This window comes from Drechmeria coniospora, chromosome 01 (genome assembly GCF_001625195.1).
Source record: "Drechmeria coniospora strain ARSEF 6962 chromosome 01, whole genome shotgun sequence".
Taxonomy (NCBI): domain Eukaryota; kingdom Fungi; phylum Ascomycota; class Sordariomycetes; order Hypocreales; family Ophiocordycipitaceae; genus Drechmeria; species Drechmeria coniospora.
In genome coordinates, this window is record NC_054389.1 from 5,195,581 (window position 1) to 5,209,686 (window position 14,106).

At 55.4% G+C, this 14,106-nt stretch overlaps 5 protein-coding genes across 5 annotated transcripts; 3 read left to right on the forward strand and 2 right to left on the reverse strand.

Annotated features, from left to right (window-relative positions):
• Positions 1-266: 266 nt before the first annotated feature.
• On the forward strand, positions 267-2,723 carry DCS_01295 (Spen like and like SPOC protein; the record flags this gene model as incomplete). Its single annotated transcript, XM_040798629.1, has 6 exons — positions 267-760; positions 826-886; positions 940-1,455; positions 1,506-1,891; positions 1,943-2,154; positions 2,206-2,723. 6 exons carry the CDS (start codon positions 267-269, stop codon positions 2,721-2,723), a joined length of 2,187 nt encoding a protein of 728 aa, XP_040659512.1.
• A 492-nt stretch (positions 2,724-3,215) lies between these two features.
• Positions 3,216-4,890, forward strand: DCS_01296 (uncharacterized protein; the record flags this gene model as incomplete). The annotated part of the gene is made up of 4 exons (XM_040798630.1): positions 3,216-3,599; positions 3,658-3,704; positions 3,751-4,428; positions 4,485-4,890. The coding sequence occupies 4 exons, from the start codon at positions 3,216-3,218 to the stop codon at positions 4,888-4,890; spliced, it is 1,515 nt and encodes a 504-aa protein (XP_040659513.1).
• A 341-nt stretch (positions 4,891-5,231) lies between these two features.
• Positions 5,232-5,737, reverse strand: DCS_01297 (mitochondrial chaperone; the record flags this gene model as incomplete). Its single annotated transcript, XM_040798631.1, has 3 exons — positions 5,232-5,370; positions 5,447-5,574; positions 5,687-5,737. 3 exons carry the CDS (start codon positions 5,735-5,737, stop codon positions 5,232-5,234), a joined length of 318 nt encoding a protein of 105 aa, XP_040659514.1.
• A 1,151-nt stretch (positions 5,738-6,888) lies between these two features.
• DCS_01298 (uncharacterized protein) lies at positions 6,889-9,229 on the forward strand (the record flags this gene model as incomplete). The annotated part of the gene is made up of 9 exons (XM_040798632.1): positions 6,889-7,104; positions 7,173-7,238; positions 7,291-7,410; positions 7,462-7,536; positions 7,595-7,622; positions 7,689-8,024; positions 8,090-8,728; positions 8,795-8,931; positions 8,990-9,229. The coding sequence occupies 9 exons, from the start codon at positions 6,889-6,891 to the stop codon at positions 9,227-9,229; spliced, it is 1,857 nt and encodes a 618-aa protein (XP_040659515.1).
• Positions 9,230-9,377: 148 nt separating this feature from the next.
• Positions 9,378-9,992, reverse strand: DCS_01299 (uncharacterized protein; the record flags this gene model as incomplete). The annotated part of the gene is made up of 2 exons (XM_040798633.1): positions 9,378-9,785; positions 9,894-9,992. 2 exons carry the CDS (start codon positions 9,990-9,992, stop codon positions 9,378-9,380), a joined length of 507 nt encoding a protein of 168 aa, XP_040659516.1.
• Between the last annotated feature and the right edge of the window lie 4,114 nt (positions 9,993-14,106).

Here is a 14,106-nt window from a genome sequence, read left to right on the forward strand (position 1 = left end):
CAGTATACTCCGCACAGTAAGGTACAAGTACTTACGCCCAGGGCGGGGGTCGGGATGGCACCCATTTAGCAACTTCGTGTGCGTCAGAGTCTCGATCACGTGGCCTCGCGACTGAGCCGCGTTATTCCGCGCGACGTCATCTCGATAGTTGCACAGCTCAATGTTCAGCTCACTTTTCCCATCGTCTCACACGCGTAAGAGGGAAACCGGGTGGATGGAACGGTTGCCTCTTGCTTCATAGTCTGCCCTTGCCTTTGTTGTCCAATATGGCGGAAAAAGAAGCGACAATCTTCATTCTCGACCTTGGCGCGTCCATGGCCAGGGTCAACCGAAACAATGGCCGCAACGAATCAGACTTGGATTGGAGCATGCGCTACGTCTGGGACAGGATAACTGACATTGTCGCCGCCAACCGCAAGACGCTGTGTGTTGGTATTCTCGGCCTACGAACGGATGAGACCAGCAATCAGTTGCAAGCCGATGACGGGTACGAAAATATCTCGGTCCTCCAAGAGCTGGGCCAGATGACGATGCCCAACCTCCGGTCTTTGCAGTCCCACATCAAAGTCAACCAGACATCGTCTGGCGATGCAATCTCCGCCGTCGTCGTGGCCGTCGACATGATCGACTCCTTTACCAAGAAGCTCAAATACATGCGAAGAATTATTCTCGTCACCGATGGCGAAGGCGAGCTGGACACCGACGACGTTGACGACATAGCAAACAAGATGAACGACTCCAAGATATCGCTGACGGTCCTGTATGCATCTTTCGTCTTCAATTTCCCATGACTCGCCGCTTGGCACTGCTGACCTGAACACCTAGCGGTGTCGACTTTGATGATGCCGAATTCGGGTACAAAGAGGAAGACAAGACCGCCGTAAAGGTACGTCCACCTGCCAATATCTTGTGCTCTCCTTGCCAATGGATTCTTCGCAGGCCACAAATGAGAAGGCTCTGAGAGCTCTGGTGAGCAAGTGCGACAATGGAGACTTTGCAACCATGGCGGCGGCCATCGACGAGCTCGAGATGCCTCGAATCAAGACCGTCAAGCCGTACAAGACCTACGATGGCCTCCTCACTCTAGGAAACCCGGAGTTGTCGCCCTCGATGAGCATCAATGTCGAGAGATACTTCAAGACACACCTCGCTCGTCCGTTGGGAGCAAGCACCGTCGTCGTCAAATCCGAGCAGGTTGCCAGCACCCAATCAACAAAGACATTGGACGATGACGCCATGGAAGGCGTCGAGTTCTGCGCGGCAAAACAAACACGGTCATACAAGGTCGACGACCCGGAGGCCCCAGGCGGCAAGCGCGACGTCGAGTTTGAATCGCTCGCCAAGGGCTACGAATACGGGAGGACGGCTGTGCACATCAGCGAGTCGGAGCACAACATCACCAAACTGGAGACGCAAAAATGCTTTTCAATCCTTGGATTTATCCCATTCAACTCGGTATGATGCCAGAAAGCCCATCTGCCGAATGAACTGACCGACCGTCGTAGTACGAACCGTTCCTCAGCATGGGCGAAGCTTGCGTCACGCACGCACGCGCTTTTGACGAGCGGTCGGAAATCGCTCTATCTTCCTTGGTATGGGCGCTCTCGGAACTTGAGTCGTATGCCATCGCTCGCCTCGTCACGAAAGACGGCAAGGAGCCGCAACTGGTGCTGCTGGCTCCACATATTGATAATGATATTGAGTGCCTTTACGACGTACCTCTCCCGTTTGCGGAGGACGTTCGCGCTTACCGATTCCCGCCCCTGGACAAGGTCATGACGGTGAGCGGGCAGACGCTCACCCAGCACCGACTGTTGCCTTCGGATGAGCTGAACGAGGCAATGAGCGACTACGTTGATGCGATGGACTTGACGGAATATGCCAAATCTAGGTCCGTCCCTCGACTTCGCCCGCACGCGTCTGCTCGCGCTGACATTCTCAGTGGTGCCGCCGACCATATGCCGATGGATGAAACGTTCAACCCAGCAATTCACCGCATAAACCATGCGGTGAAGACGCGAGCGGCTCATCCAGATCGGCCGATTTCGAAAATGCCCCCTGCGCTCCTTCTGCACTCTGCTCCCCCTGATGACTTGGTGAAGAGGGTGCAAGAGCGAATAGATGCTTTGATCGAGGCCGCAGAAGTGAAAAAAGGTGCGGCTCCTTGCCTCTTGCCGCGGCTTCGTCGGTGCTAACATCCTGCAGTGCCGCCCAAGGCAAAGGGCCGGCGAAACAGGGAGGCTGTCAAGCCCATCTCGGGCTTGGATGTGGATGCGCTGCTTGGTGATGGCAAGAATGGCCAGGTATCCGAGGAGAACCCCATCCCGGACTTCAAGCAGGCCTTGGCAGGCGCATCAGATACGAGCTCGATTCGGCCAATCGCAAAGCAGATGGGAACCGTTGTGCGGTCGCTCGTCACCAACAGCTTTGGCACCAGCAAGGACGCCCAGGCCCTGGAGTGCCTCCGCGTCATGCGGGAGGAGCTGACGAATGCGGAGGAACCTGGACTCTACAATGCCTTCGTAACCGACTTCAAGAAGAGTCTGCTCTCCGGGGAGCTGGGAGGAGACAGGAGGGAACTGTGGTATCAAATGCAGAAGCCGCCACTGGGGTTGATTAGCAAAGGGGAATCCGAAATATCCGACGTCACGGATGAGCAGGCGAAAGAGGTGAGAAACTCCAACGGCCGAGCCATGGACGATGAGCCGTTCAATCGACGTTAACCCGTTTGCAATAGTTTTTCAAATTCAGGTAGCCGAGGGGGGTTCTCAAAGAGAATCTTGTTTGCCTGTAGATATCCAATTAAATGCACACAGCCAAACGACGAGTATGGGAATGATAAAACAGTGAATTACTGCCTGGTTGATGTGTGTTGTGTTGCTTAGCAGTAGCAGCTGCCTTTGTTTCTCTCTACTCATTTACGAGCTTTGCAGCGTCCCCGTTATTTCCTTCCACCTACATGAACATCTGCCGTTCGCTGCTTTGTCCTTCTCTCCGTCGTCAAACCAGCTTGCTACCCTCCCGTTCCTTTTTTTCCCACATGGAAGACAGTCTCCTACATCGCCTGAATTGCCTCAGTCATCGAATCTACGTTTTGGGCATGAGCGGGTAAATTACTCATTGCTGGTTTCGATTGACGCATTTTCGCTTCGCAGCCCATCTTGCAACGAGCAATACAAGGGATTCCTTTGCTGGACATATCCAACGTCACCAAAATGAATGACAACATTCTTGACGCAAACCTGGAACAGCTCCAACAAATCCTAGGGTTGCCGGTTCGCCTTCGTCGTCCGTCAGAGGTGGAGAACGAGCAGCGCGACTCGGTTGAAAAGCCAACGAACTTCGAGACGGATGGGGAGAAATGGCAAACCGAACATGGACACGACTCCAGTGACGATTTGGGGGCAAGCTCCTCCCCAGCAAAGCTCGGAGGGCAACCAGTGACGCAAGCGACACAGGACTGGTCTCTCGCCAACGCGAGCCATGACAGCTCCTCTCTTCGGGTTGGCGACATCAACAACGCGATCATTGAATTTTGCCCATGGGCCATGATTGTGAGATATCCAGATAGATTCATCGGAAAGGCCAATAAGCCTCGTGTAAGCCATGATTCTCTTTTCCCCTACTACGATCTGATTCATGTTGATCACAATGTAGGCCCGTCCCTTCTTCAACAATATCATGGACGGACGAAAATGGGACTTGTGAGTGGCCTATCCGCCAGTACATCGATCATGGCTGATTTGCAAGCTTTTACCTGCATGATCCGATCAAGACACTGGATCGACCGCATCTTCTCGTACCGACGTTTCAGTTTGAGGATTTTTTGGACGAGATCAACCAAAAACTCTCCATCGCCCTGAAAATACCCATGGGGGAAAATCGACGGAGGTTCTGCCTTAAATTTGGCAAAGACGGGACCCCCCAGCCGCGATTCCTCCAGCAGTCTGAAGGCAAGCGAAGCCTCGACAACCTCATCTACCCGGAAGCCTCTGCAGACGATACCAGCAGCTTCAAGACAGCTCGGAAAGGAGAGCAAGATGCCTTCATGGACATGCTGGACAAGTTGAACCAATATGCACAGTACAAGGACAAAGAACAGAGTGCCTTGGAGCGAGCCAAGAAGAGGGCGTCGGACCGAAAAGAGATGATGATGAAAGTGCAGGCTTACCTTGATCTCGAGAAGAAGAGCCCGCGTCGCACTGTCTTCATATGCATGGATGTTGAGGCCATTGAGTTCCCCCCTCACCCGGTGTCGGAAGTAGGAATCGCCATCTTGGACACGGACACCATTCGGGGGACGGCGGTAGGTGAGAGCGGCTCAGGATGGTGGAATCAGATACAAGCGTGTCACATTCGCACAAAGGAGTACTCTAGACTGGTGAACCACAAATATGTCCACGGGTGCCCCGACGCATTCGATTTCGGGTATGTTCCCGTCGCGCCGGGGTCGACGCAAGAGTGGATGCTAACGGAATGGCCAGCGCGAGCAGTTTCGCGACGAAAGGCGAGTTGGTCGAGACGATCAAGTCAATTCTGGCACCCTACACGAACGGGAGGGTTGACCTTGTCTTCGTCGCGCACGACACGAAGCAGGATGTCAAGTTCCTTTCCAGCATTGGCATGAACGTGCTCAAACTCCCCGGCATGATTGGCGAAATCGACACAGCTGTGCTGCATCAAGAATGGTGCAGTTCCAACGAAAGCCGGAGCCTGCGCTCGGTGCTCAACGAACTCGGGTTTGAAAACAAGAACCTACACAACGCCGGCAACGATGCGGTGTACACGATGCGGGCCATGATCGGCCTCGCAGTGGAGCAGCTGCGCAAGGAGGAGGCCGTGGCCAAAAACGAAGAGTATGTACCGGCCATGATGGTGGGGAGAAAGTGAGCCAAGTAAAGACGTAGTGTAGGCTTGAGGGGAGAACTTGGGCATTGATGCGTGGGACCATGTACTATGACAGACATAAGTATCATGTCGGGCGGGAAGAAAAATCGGTACCCCGTCCGATCTGCTCTAACTAGCTCTCAGAACAAAATCAAGTCTGCAAACGCCATCGCTATGTGAACCGCATATCGTACATGTACATACAGGTGACGCGCCTCTGCCGCCCAGTGTAAATTTTGACCGCCACCAGTCGAGCAAGGGATGCTGGGAGTCGAACACGATTTAGGAATTCAAGGAGGCGACGTCTGGAAGTTCCATTCGACATGGCTGACCCGCGCATCGGCTCAGTATTGCTTGTCGAGGAACTCTTTCGCCTCGTTGACCTTGGTTGCCAGGTAAGGACTACCACCGCGATCGGGGTGGTTGAGCAGCATGAGGGTTCGGTGGGCCTTGCGGATCTTGTCCTTGTTGATGGCGCGCTCGCTACATGGACGACGAGGTCAGTGGACGGACGGGATGGCGCAGCGCATCGTTCACGTTGGACAAGGGAATGCCGTACTTGAGCGAGAGAATGAGGGTGGCCTCTTTCTTGTTCATCTTGGGCTCGAAACCGCCCTTGTAGAAAGCCTTGCCCATGGCACCAACGCCGCCACGGGATCGTCGCCAGGCAACGAGACCTGCTCGGCCCTGCGCTCGACGTTAGCTTGAACTCGGTAAGGAAGCTGCTGGCGGATGTGCGACGAGGGACCAAGTTTGATGTTGGTGGCTATGGTCTTGCCAAAGAACAGGCGAAACATACGAGGAAAGCGGCGGCGGCGGCGCCGAAGCCTATGGCGACAACGGAAGACATTTCTGGTGGTGACTGAGGTACGGGCGGTGGTGGTTTTGCTGAACCCTGGATTTCGTCTTCGCCGTCGTTTGGGCCTCGCTGAGATTTGGGAAGACTTAAGGGACGCTATGGCGCGGGGAAAGGTTGCTCCGTTCCCGATTGGTGATGGCGAACCAAAGGCAGTCAAGCACGACGAGGTGGCCCAAGTTCGTACTTTGTTCTCCCGTACTGCTTTGCTTGTACGAATGTACTTACATGCTGTTCTTACTAGATTTACTCCAAACTTGACGTTGGCTATTTCAAAAGGAACGAGGAATCGAAAAAAAAAAAAAAAGAAATAAAGACAATGGGAATGCTGTTGGGGTCGTAAAGTTGCCGAGGAGGTCAGTAATAAATTGTACAAGTACATGGTACATTTACCATTTCTCCCCGTACTTACAATACAGTACATAAGTGCCTGGTATAACTATAATTGATATCTTGGTTCTCCTACAACTCCACTAGACATATCAACGACAGAGTACTTTTGTAATCATCACCGAGCCAAACGGGTGCGATGCGCAATGGTAGTAGTCCATCGATACTGGAACCACAGTGTTGGCAACGGTTGTCAGGAAGCCTAAAGTGAGGCTCTGCCCATTCTGTCAACAGCCTGATAATACGTACCCAAGTACAAGTACACTTGCTATCCGAGCAAGTACCTACGACTTTGGCAGACAGGCAAGACCTCATTCGAGGACAACGCTCCCTCGATCGTTCTTCCATTAACAACAAAACATAACAACAAACCGAATTGCCGCTCCCTCTTGGGGAAAGACTACCGCGATCGTTCTCGTTGGCTGTGACCAACGAAACGGGTGCCGATGACAACCCGTAGTTCAACTCTCCAGCCTCTACGGATTCGTCGTTCATCCGTCTTACGTACCACCCTCCTACATCCCCCCCCTTCTTCTTCTTCTTCTTCTTGACCTCTATCATGGTTTAATGCCATCTTCGCCGCTAGCCGATGAGTGCAGAAAACCTATTATTCAATTCTCTTGTCGTCGCAAACGACTTCCCACCCCGGCTCCCCTTTGCAAGTACCGTAGCTTCTGCCATTGTTTTGTTCAGGTCAGAGCAGACGCATCAGACGTTGCTGTTGGCACGCGTGCCTGGCTCGCACCCCTCCCACCATGCCGGAAAAGATTCCACCGGTTGCGGTGGCCCAGTCGTCGTTTGATGTGCAGAAGAAGTCTCGAGGTTGCCGCCCCAAGCCTGCGCTCATCATAGCCCTCGGATTTCTCGCCGCCACATCTGTCTGGCATGGGTTCCAACGCCAAAGGTACGGGCCAGGCGGCTTCGGACCGGTGGGTAGCGACGGCAAGCACCTGTCGTGGAGCTGGGAAGACGTAAGCTTCGTCGGGTGAAGACCAAGTGCGCCCTGCCTGGCATGCGCTGACTGCCTGGTCTGGAACAGGTCGAGCCGAGCCGTTCGTTGGCGTGGACCAAATGCTACGACGTCTTCAAATGCGCGAGACTTGATGTGCGACGTTTGATCTTGCCCCATCTCATGTGGTCACCATTCTGACGAGCAGATGAAGGTGCCAATGGACTGGCAAAGCCCTTCCGACGACGAGCGGGTGACACTAGGCATTATGAAGCTGCCGGCCAAGGCGACGACCGATCGACTTCCGCCCGTATTCGTGAACCCTGGTGTACGTGGCACTACCGACCTCGTTCGGTCAGCGTGCTGATCTTTGTTGCAGGGACCGGGTGGCTCTGGCATCTACTTTATGCAAATCCTGGCTGCGCAGCTACAGAGGGTGGTTGGGGAGAATCAGGTGATGGCACCTCCCACAGCTCGCTCTGCTCATGCTGACCTGACCGACCACCCGCAAGGACATCATCTCCTGGGACCCTCGAGGAGGTAGGCCTTCAACACCCCTCTCCGCCAAGTTCCACGTGTCGGCCCAACTGACCCGTTGTCTACTAGTCGGTGTTTCCACGCCCAGAGTCGAGTGCTGGGGAACATCGCAGAAGCGGGAGCTGTGGTCGATGCAGGACAAGGGCGTCATTGACGAGCGTCCCGGTCTTATCTACGATACCTACTCCCGGGGCCTGGCCTATTCCGGTGCTTGCGAAAGGGCACTCAACGACAGCGGCATCCTTCTGCATCTCAGCACGGCGTACCACGCTCGAGACATGCTCGAAATCCTCGACGGTACCGGACACCAAAAGCTTCGGTACTGGGGCTTCAGCTACGGCACCGCCCTCGGCGGCGCGTTTGCCGGCATGTTTCCGGGTCGTGTGGAAAGGCTCGTCAGCGATGGTGAGTCTGCGCTTCCATGCCGACAACTCGGCCGAACCACTCACGCACCCGACCACCCGTCGTAGGCAACGTCGATTACAGAGAGTACTTTGGCACAGGGGCCCGCCACTACCTCGACGACGCAGACACCATCTTCGACGCCTTCGACTCCGCATGCCACGGCGCCGGGCCCAAGAAATGCGCCCTTTGGGCATCCACACCGGGCGCTATCCAGAAGCGCCGTACCGACCTCCTCGAGAGGCTCAAAAGGCGACCCATCATTATTCCGGCGCAGTCCCGCGAGTCCGGCCCGGAGATGCCGGAGCAAGTCACGTATACCAAGCTCCAGCGGATGACGCAAGGCCTCGTGTACGCCCCGATCTGGACCTTCAAAACCATGGCGCAAGTCTACGCCGCCCTCGAGGCAGGCGATGGACTGCCATACTATGACCTCGCCACGGCGATGAAAAACAGTCCGGGATCGGAGCTGCTGTGCGAGCGTACGGATACGCCGGCGACGAGACCGCGAGAGACGCAGGAGGAGCAGGATGCCTTCCCGGGAATCATGTGCTCCGACTCGGACGGGTCCATGACGTCTCTCGGAGACTTTGAGCAGTTTGCCGAGACGTTGAGCGAGAGCAGTCGGTGGATGGGTGCGGCCTTTGCCGACCTCGGCGCGGGCTGTGCGGGAAGATCGATCCGACCTAAGTGGCGTTTTACGATCGGTACGGAGCGTTGAGTTTGAGCTCTGGGTGCGCGAAAGAAGAAGGCTGATGATGTTTTCCTCACAGACATGATCAAGCAGGATACCGACTTTCCGATCCTCTACATCGGCAACTTGGCTGACAACGTCACGCCCCTGCAAAGCGCGCGCAATAACTCGGCCCTCTTTCCCAGCTCGGTCGTATTGACACAAAAGTCGTACGGCGTAGGTTTTGCTCCATCCGACACCCGTTCGATGAGTCGGGCTGACAAGTAAACGGCAGCACTGCTCGCTCGCCGCGCCATCGACGTGCACTCTGAAGCTTGTGCGCGCCTATTTTCAAAACGGCACGGTCCCGTCTCCAGGGACGGAGTGTGAGCAGGACTTTGACCTGTTCGAGTTGCCCACGCCAGAGGAGTTGGCCATGAAAGCTGGGCAACAGGATGCCTTGTCGACGGCAGCGTACGAACTATCTCTGGGAGGTGATTTTCTGATGCACCGCTTCAGGGTTCGGCCGTCGTAAGCTGGAGCCCGTCGCAGGGAAGATAATCAGGATGCATCTGTAGATTCCACGCGGGTCCCCGGCTCAAGTTTAATAAATAGATGCTCTGGTGTAAATATTCTGCACACGACTACCATGCGCCCCCCGCTTCCATTGACTGAATCTCAACTTAACAAGGCTCGTTCGCGCTCCCTCTCCTGTGGTGAACCTGGTCCGGCATCTTCAGCCCCTTGTCGACGACCTCCTTGACCTTCTTCTCGAGCGCCTCCACGGCATCTTCGACGGCCGTTCCCACGGCATCTTCGGCAGAGGTGGAGGAGGTAGTCCAGTTGCCGGAGCCGCCGCGCCCTCCCATGGCCGACCGTTGCCGGTCGCGGCGCAAGGCCACGGTCTCATCGACGGCGCTCGCCTGCTGTTGCCTGTCATGACCGATCGTGGGCGGCTGCGGGTCGAAGAAGTTGCCAGCACCACCGCGGCCTGCGCGCACGGGGTGGTCGGAGTGGCGCGTGCGCTGCGGCGGAGCGTCCTGCAATGGATGCCGCGATGGAGCGGCCGGTGCTGTCGGGGCTTGGACGAGCTGAGCAGACACGAGAGCAGTTAGCTTAGCACAAGACGGACGAACGCAATTCCAAGTAGGAGTGGAAGGGGGGGGGGGTTCATGGAGAAATTGTCGTCGAGTGCCTACTTCTTGCGCGGGAACCGTCTTTGACGCCGGATGGTGGTTTCCCGCACCGCCGCGGCCGACGTTGCGAAAGGCAGGGGGGGCTTCGTCGTGAGGCGGCATGCGGGAACGCACTGGGGGGCTGGCGATGCCGTTGATGCTATGCAGGTGCAAAGCTCTGGTTTCGTTCTGGCGTCGGCATAGCACCAGTGTTCCGGACCAAATCAAGCCCCGCTTAGAAATGTGAAGGGTTGCGGGTGTATGCTTCAGGATGATTCACTGACGTCATTGTCGCTCGCTGTTATGTCGCTGCAGGCGCCATATTCTGCACCCATTGCAATTGGATCTCGCCCCTTTACCGCGAGGCTTTCGCCCACCAATTTTCACACACCTATGTGACTGTATCGTGTTCAATTTTGAGCGTTGCTCTAGTTGTTGCCCTTTTTGGCCTGCAAGGCTCAGCGGAGAGAGCCTGAAACGAACGAGACATGCAAGTCACGCGGGTACGCTGCGTGATGTCCGGTCAAGCATTGCAGTGATGAAACAAGCGGACTTGGATCAGGCTCGAGCGACCAGCAATCGGCAGGAGATATGAGTCACTTGAATTTGCAGTACGGCACCAGACCAGGCTGCGGGAAGCGACGACGATCCGAGACATCGCATGACTTGCTATTCGTAGCAACCCATGCACAGGTCATGAATCCAGGTGTCACGAGGGAGAGGCTCCCGACGAGCGAGAGACGCGGAAATCACGATCGCAGGCTGCAATCGCAGAGGCCGGGTTGACGTCGGCTCCTGCTCGAAAATATCGATAGGCAGCAAGGTTAGAGATTGAATGAACGTGCAGGCGTATCCAACACCATGCATACTGTACAATGCAGGCATATAACGAGGAGTATAGGGAGTCCAGCAGGTCTCAACCCTAGGGTCTTTATTAGGGCACGCGTGGGCCTTTGGTGGTACTCGTAAGGCAGGAGCAGGCGGCGTTAGTAAGGTTAGTAAGCAAGTACAAACAGTACTTGTACTGTAAGTAAGTACTCCGCACCTACAAGTTCACCTACCTACAGTGCAGGGCCAGCACTTGCACAGTACGGAGTACAGGTACAGTACAAGTACATCAACAGGCACTAACGACATGGTATTATTGCTGTACGGAGTACGGAGTACTCAAGCATGTAATAAGCGTACGAAATACATTCAGCATGGTACAAGTCGGCAGCATGTTCCCCGTACCTACCTAAGTAGGTACTTACTTAGAATACTGTGCTTCTGTCCTCCGTACATGTGCGTGCTATACTCCAAACAGAATATTCATAGTACCCCTACGGAATACTTACAGTGCGTCCCGGACTCGTACTGTGCGCAGCATCACACCATGTAGGTACGGTGCAACTGCTCCATTGACGCGTACCCAAGTCGCTAGCAGCCAATGGGACCCTTGGAACGAGCCTGTTGGGGGAGGGGAAGCCCCATCCGTAGCCACCCTCGACAGGGCGATGGAATCTGCAGGCCGCTGAAATGGGCATCGATTGTCGCCCACGGAACGGGCGTAACGACCGCTGAGGTGCGGCGCCGATCGGCAATCACCTCCATCCAGTGCTCGTAGCGCCTTATCCACACTGTACCACGCTACCTGGTAAGTACCTAGTTTTATTACCTCGGAGGTAGTAGTAGTACCTAGGGGGTCAGGAACATACAGTACTTGTACGTATGCAGTCCCCAACCAAATGGCGACAGACGGCAGGCCGATTACGGAGGGAAAATACACATGTCAAGCAAAATGACTGTACCGTCAAAACGCCCGGGTAAAGGAGATGCCACATCCCAGCATACATCCCTCTCCCGGCAGATAGCATCGGTCATTGTCTAGGATGCTATGCGTCCCGTAGCGGTCCATATGTGAGCACAGCACGGAGTGCATTCGCCGGACCAAACGAGCACTAGTGCAAACTTCCGTGAGTGGTGGCAAGGGTCTCGAAACTGCTCGCCTGCCCGACTGGATCGACCATATACAAACGCCCGCCAGGTATTACTAGAGTACAAACAGTCAAAGCGCTGGCTGGTGGCAAGCGGTACAATGGAACGGGGGGAGGGGTGGTGGCGCGGCATCGTGCCCCCAGCTGGCTGCAGTCAGACTGTCCAGACAGGTCGGTCAGGTGAGCGGCGAGGTGCCAGTGTCGACGAGTAATCTTGCGGGCTGGAAACCTTTTTCGTCGCTCGCTCTGGGCCTGCTCGGGTGTGCATCAAGGCGAGGTGAGCGGGAGGCGATGGCAACGAATTATTGGATGCGTTGGCATTATTGAGCGGCGCCGTCTCCTCCCCTCCCCCTCCCCCCCTTCCCAGGCGATCCAATCCACGGCTAGGCAACTCTTTTCGGGTTCCATGTGCCTCCTTCCAGGTACCGGACCTGAATTGGTACATGATGGCTAGAGAGGCCGGTTGCTCCCTGTCTCGCGTACAAAGTTTTTTTGGTGTTTGGCCCGCAGCAAGAGAGACAGGAGGAGCGGGGGACGAAGGGATGGCAGGCAAGTGGCAGGCAGGTTGAATTGCGTATCGTCGTCGCTTTGAATTTCATGTCACGCAATGCGCAAGGAGCATCTCGCCACGGCGTACGAGCTGCGCACATATTAAATGGCAATATCTGCATGCACCGATCCGTTGGGCGTTTGCGGGGTAGCATCTGCTATCCGCAGCCTCCCCATGCCTGCCCACCTTGGGTGTTGTTTGCTCCCTCGCCATCGTCAGGGTGCCGGCTCGTTGGAGGGCGTACTCTGGATGCTGATTGCTCGGGTTGCTGATCTACGGCATAACAAAGCTCCTCCTTATCCCGGCCCGCAGCAGAACGGCAAGTGAAAGTAGCGCTGCAGAAAGCCACGAGCCGGATGGGGAAGTCCGATCGATGCCAACTCGCCATTCTCACAGATACGAGCGTGGCCCGGTAGGTGCATGAAGTTGGCGACTTGCATACGAGACTGCTAGCACGGCAAGTTCACCAGTAGGCCTACAGGCACCCGACCAGGTACCTGATGGATAAGTAGGTACTTGGTAGGTACGCTCCATATAACAGGTGAAAGTTCTGTAGGCGAAAGTACAGCCCACGCGGGGTATCTGCAGAAATGCACGCAGTCGAACATGTAAGTACAGTACAGTCAGTACCGTAGGTGCTTGCGTGTGTACCTAAGTATGTATTCGTACCTGTTTGCGCCTACTAACAATCCATATATAAGCTCCGTGCTCCGTACTCCGTACGAATATTCACATATGTGCAGTGCATTCTGTACTTGCAGTTCACACGATCGTGGGTGGTTTACTTGTACTGTTGCGAATGTAAATACTTACTTACTTGTTTGTTGTACATGAGTGCGTGGACGTAATTACATGTATGTGTACGTACTTGCAGCGAGGACTGAGAACGGCTGCAGGGCAAGGACGTATGTGTGCGCCTAGCATATGTACACACACATACATGCACACACAATCAACACGAAAAAGTACAGAGTATTACAGCGCAAACACCCCCTAGGTGCATGTGTTCATACAACACCGCTACATGCACATGAAGTCAAGTATCCGAGCTGCGGGGAGTAATACCGTAAGAGCGCACCTCGACTCGTACAGTACTGTATTCTGTGGTCGCACGTGTCGCCTGTGGAGGCCCAAGGACTCCAGACTCCAGCTGTGAGCGTGGGGTGGGTGGAGGGGTGGAACTGGCACTGACCAGCAGACCAAGCCATGTGATCGGCGCACACCTCGCCAGATGCTGACGAGACGCCTGCTTGTTCGGGACGGGGACACGCTGCATCGTGTCCGAATGTACTCGGCATTGTGCGTATTTGTCACTCGCGGGTCGCCGAGGACCAATTCCAGACCAAGCCCGTGGGAGGAGTGAAAGTGGTCGAATGCTGGACGCACATGCATGCGAGTGACCCAGCTCCGTTCCGCGAGGGTGGTCATAGTACTGTTGAAGCGTGCGGAACACCGAGGCAAGTACGGAGTTGGTACGGAGTTGGTACGGAGTACTGTACTGTACTTATTGGAAACCAGGATCAATCGGCGCATCCGCAATTCCGATCTTCCAGTGGAGGCAGGTCCCTCCATGCCTCGTCCGACGGAGCAGCCCGCACCAGCATCCATCCCCTCAGTGGGCGAAGCCGCAGGCATGGCCAGGCGCTGCCGATGCCCTTCCGTCATCCATTTGTTCCCAAGCCGGTCCTCACGCGCCAAGTATCCGTCTCCA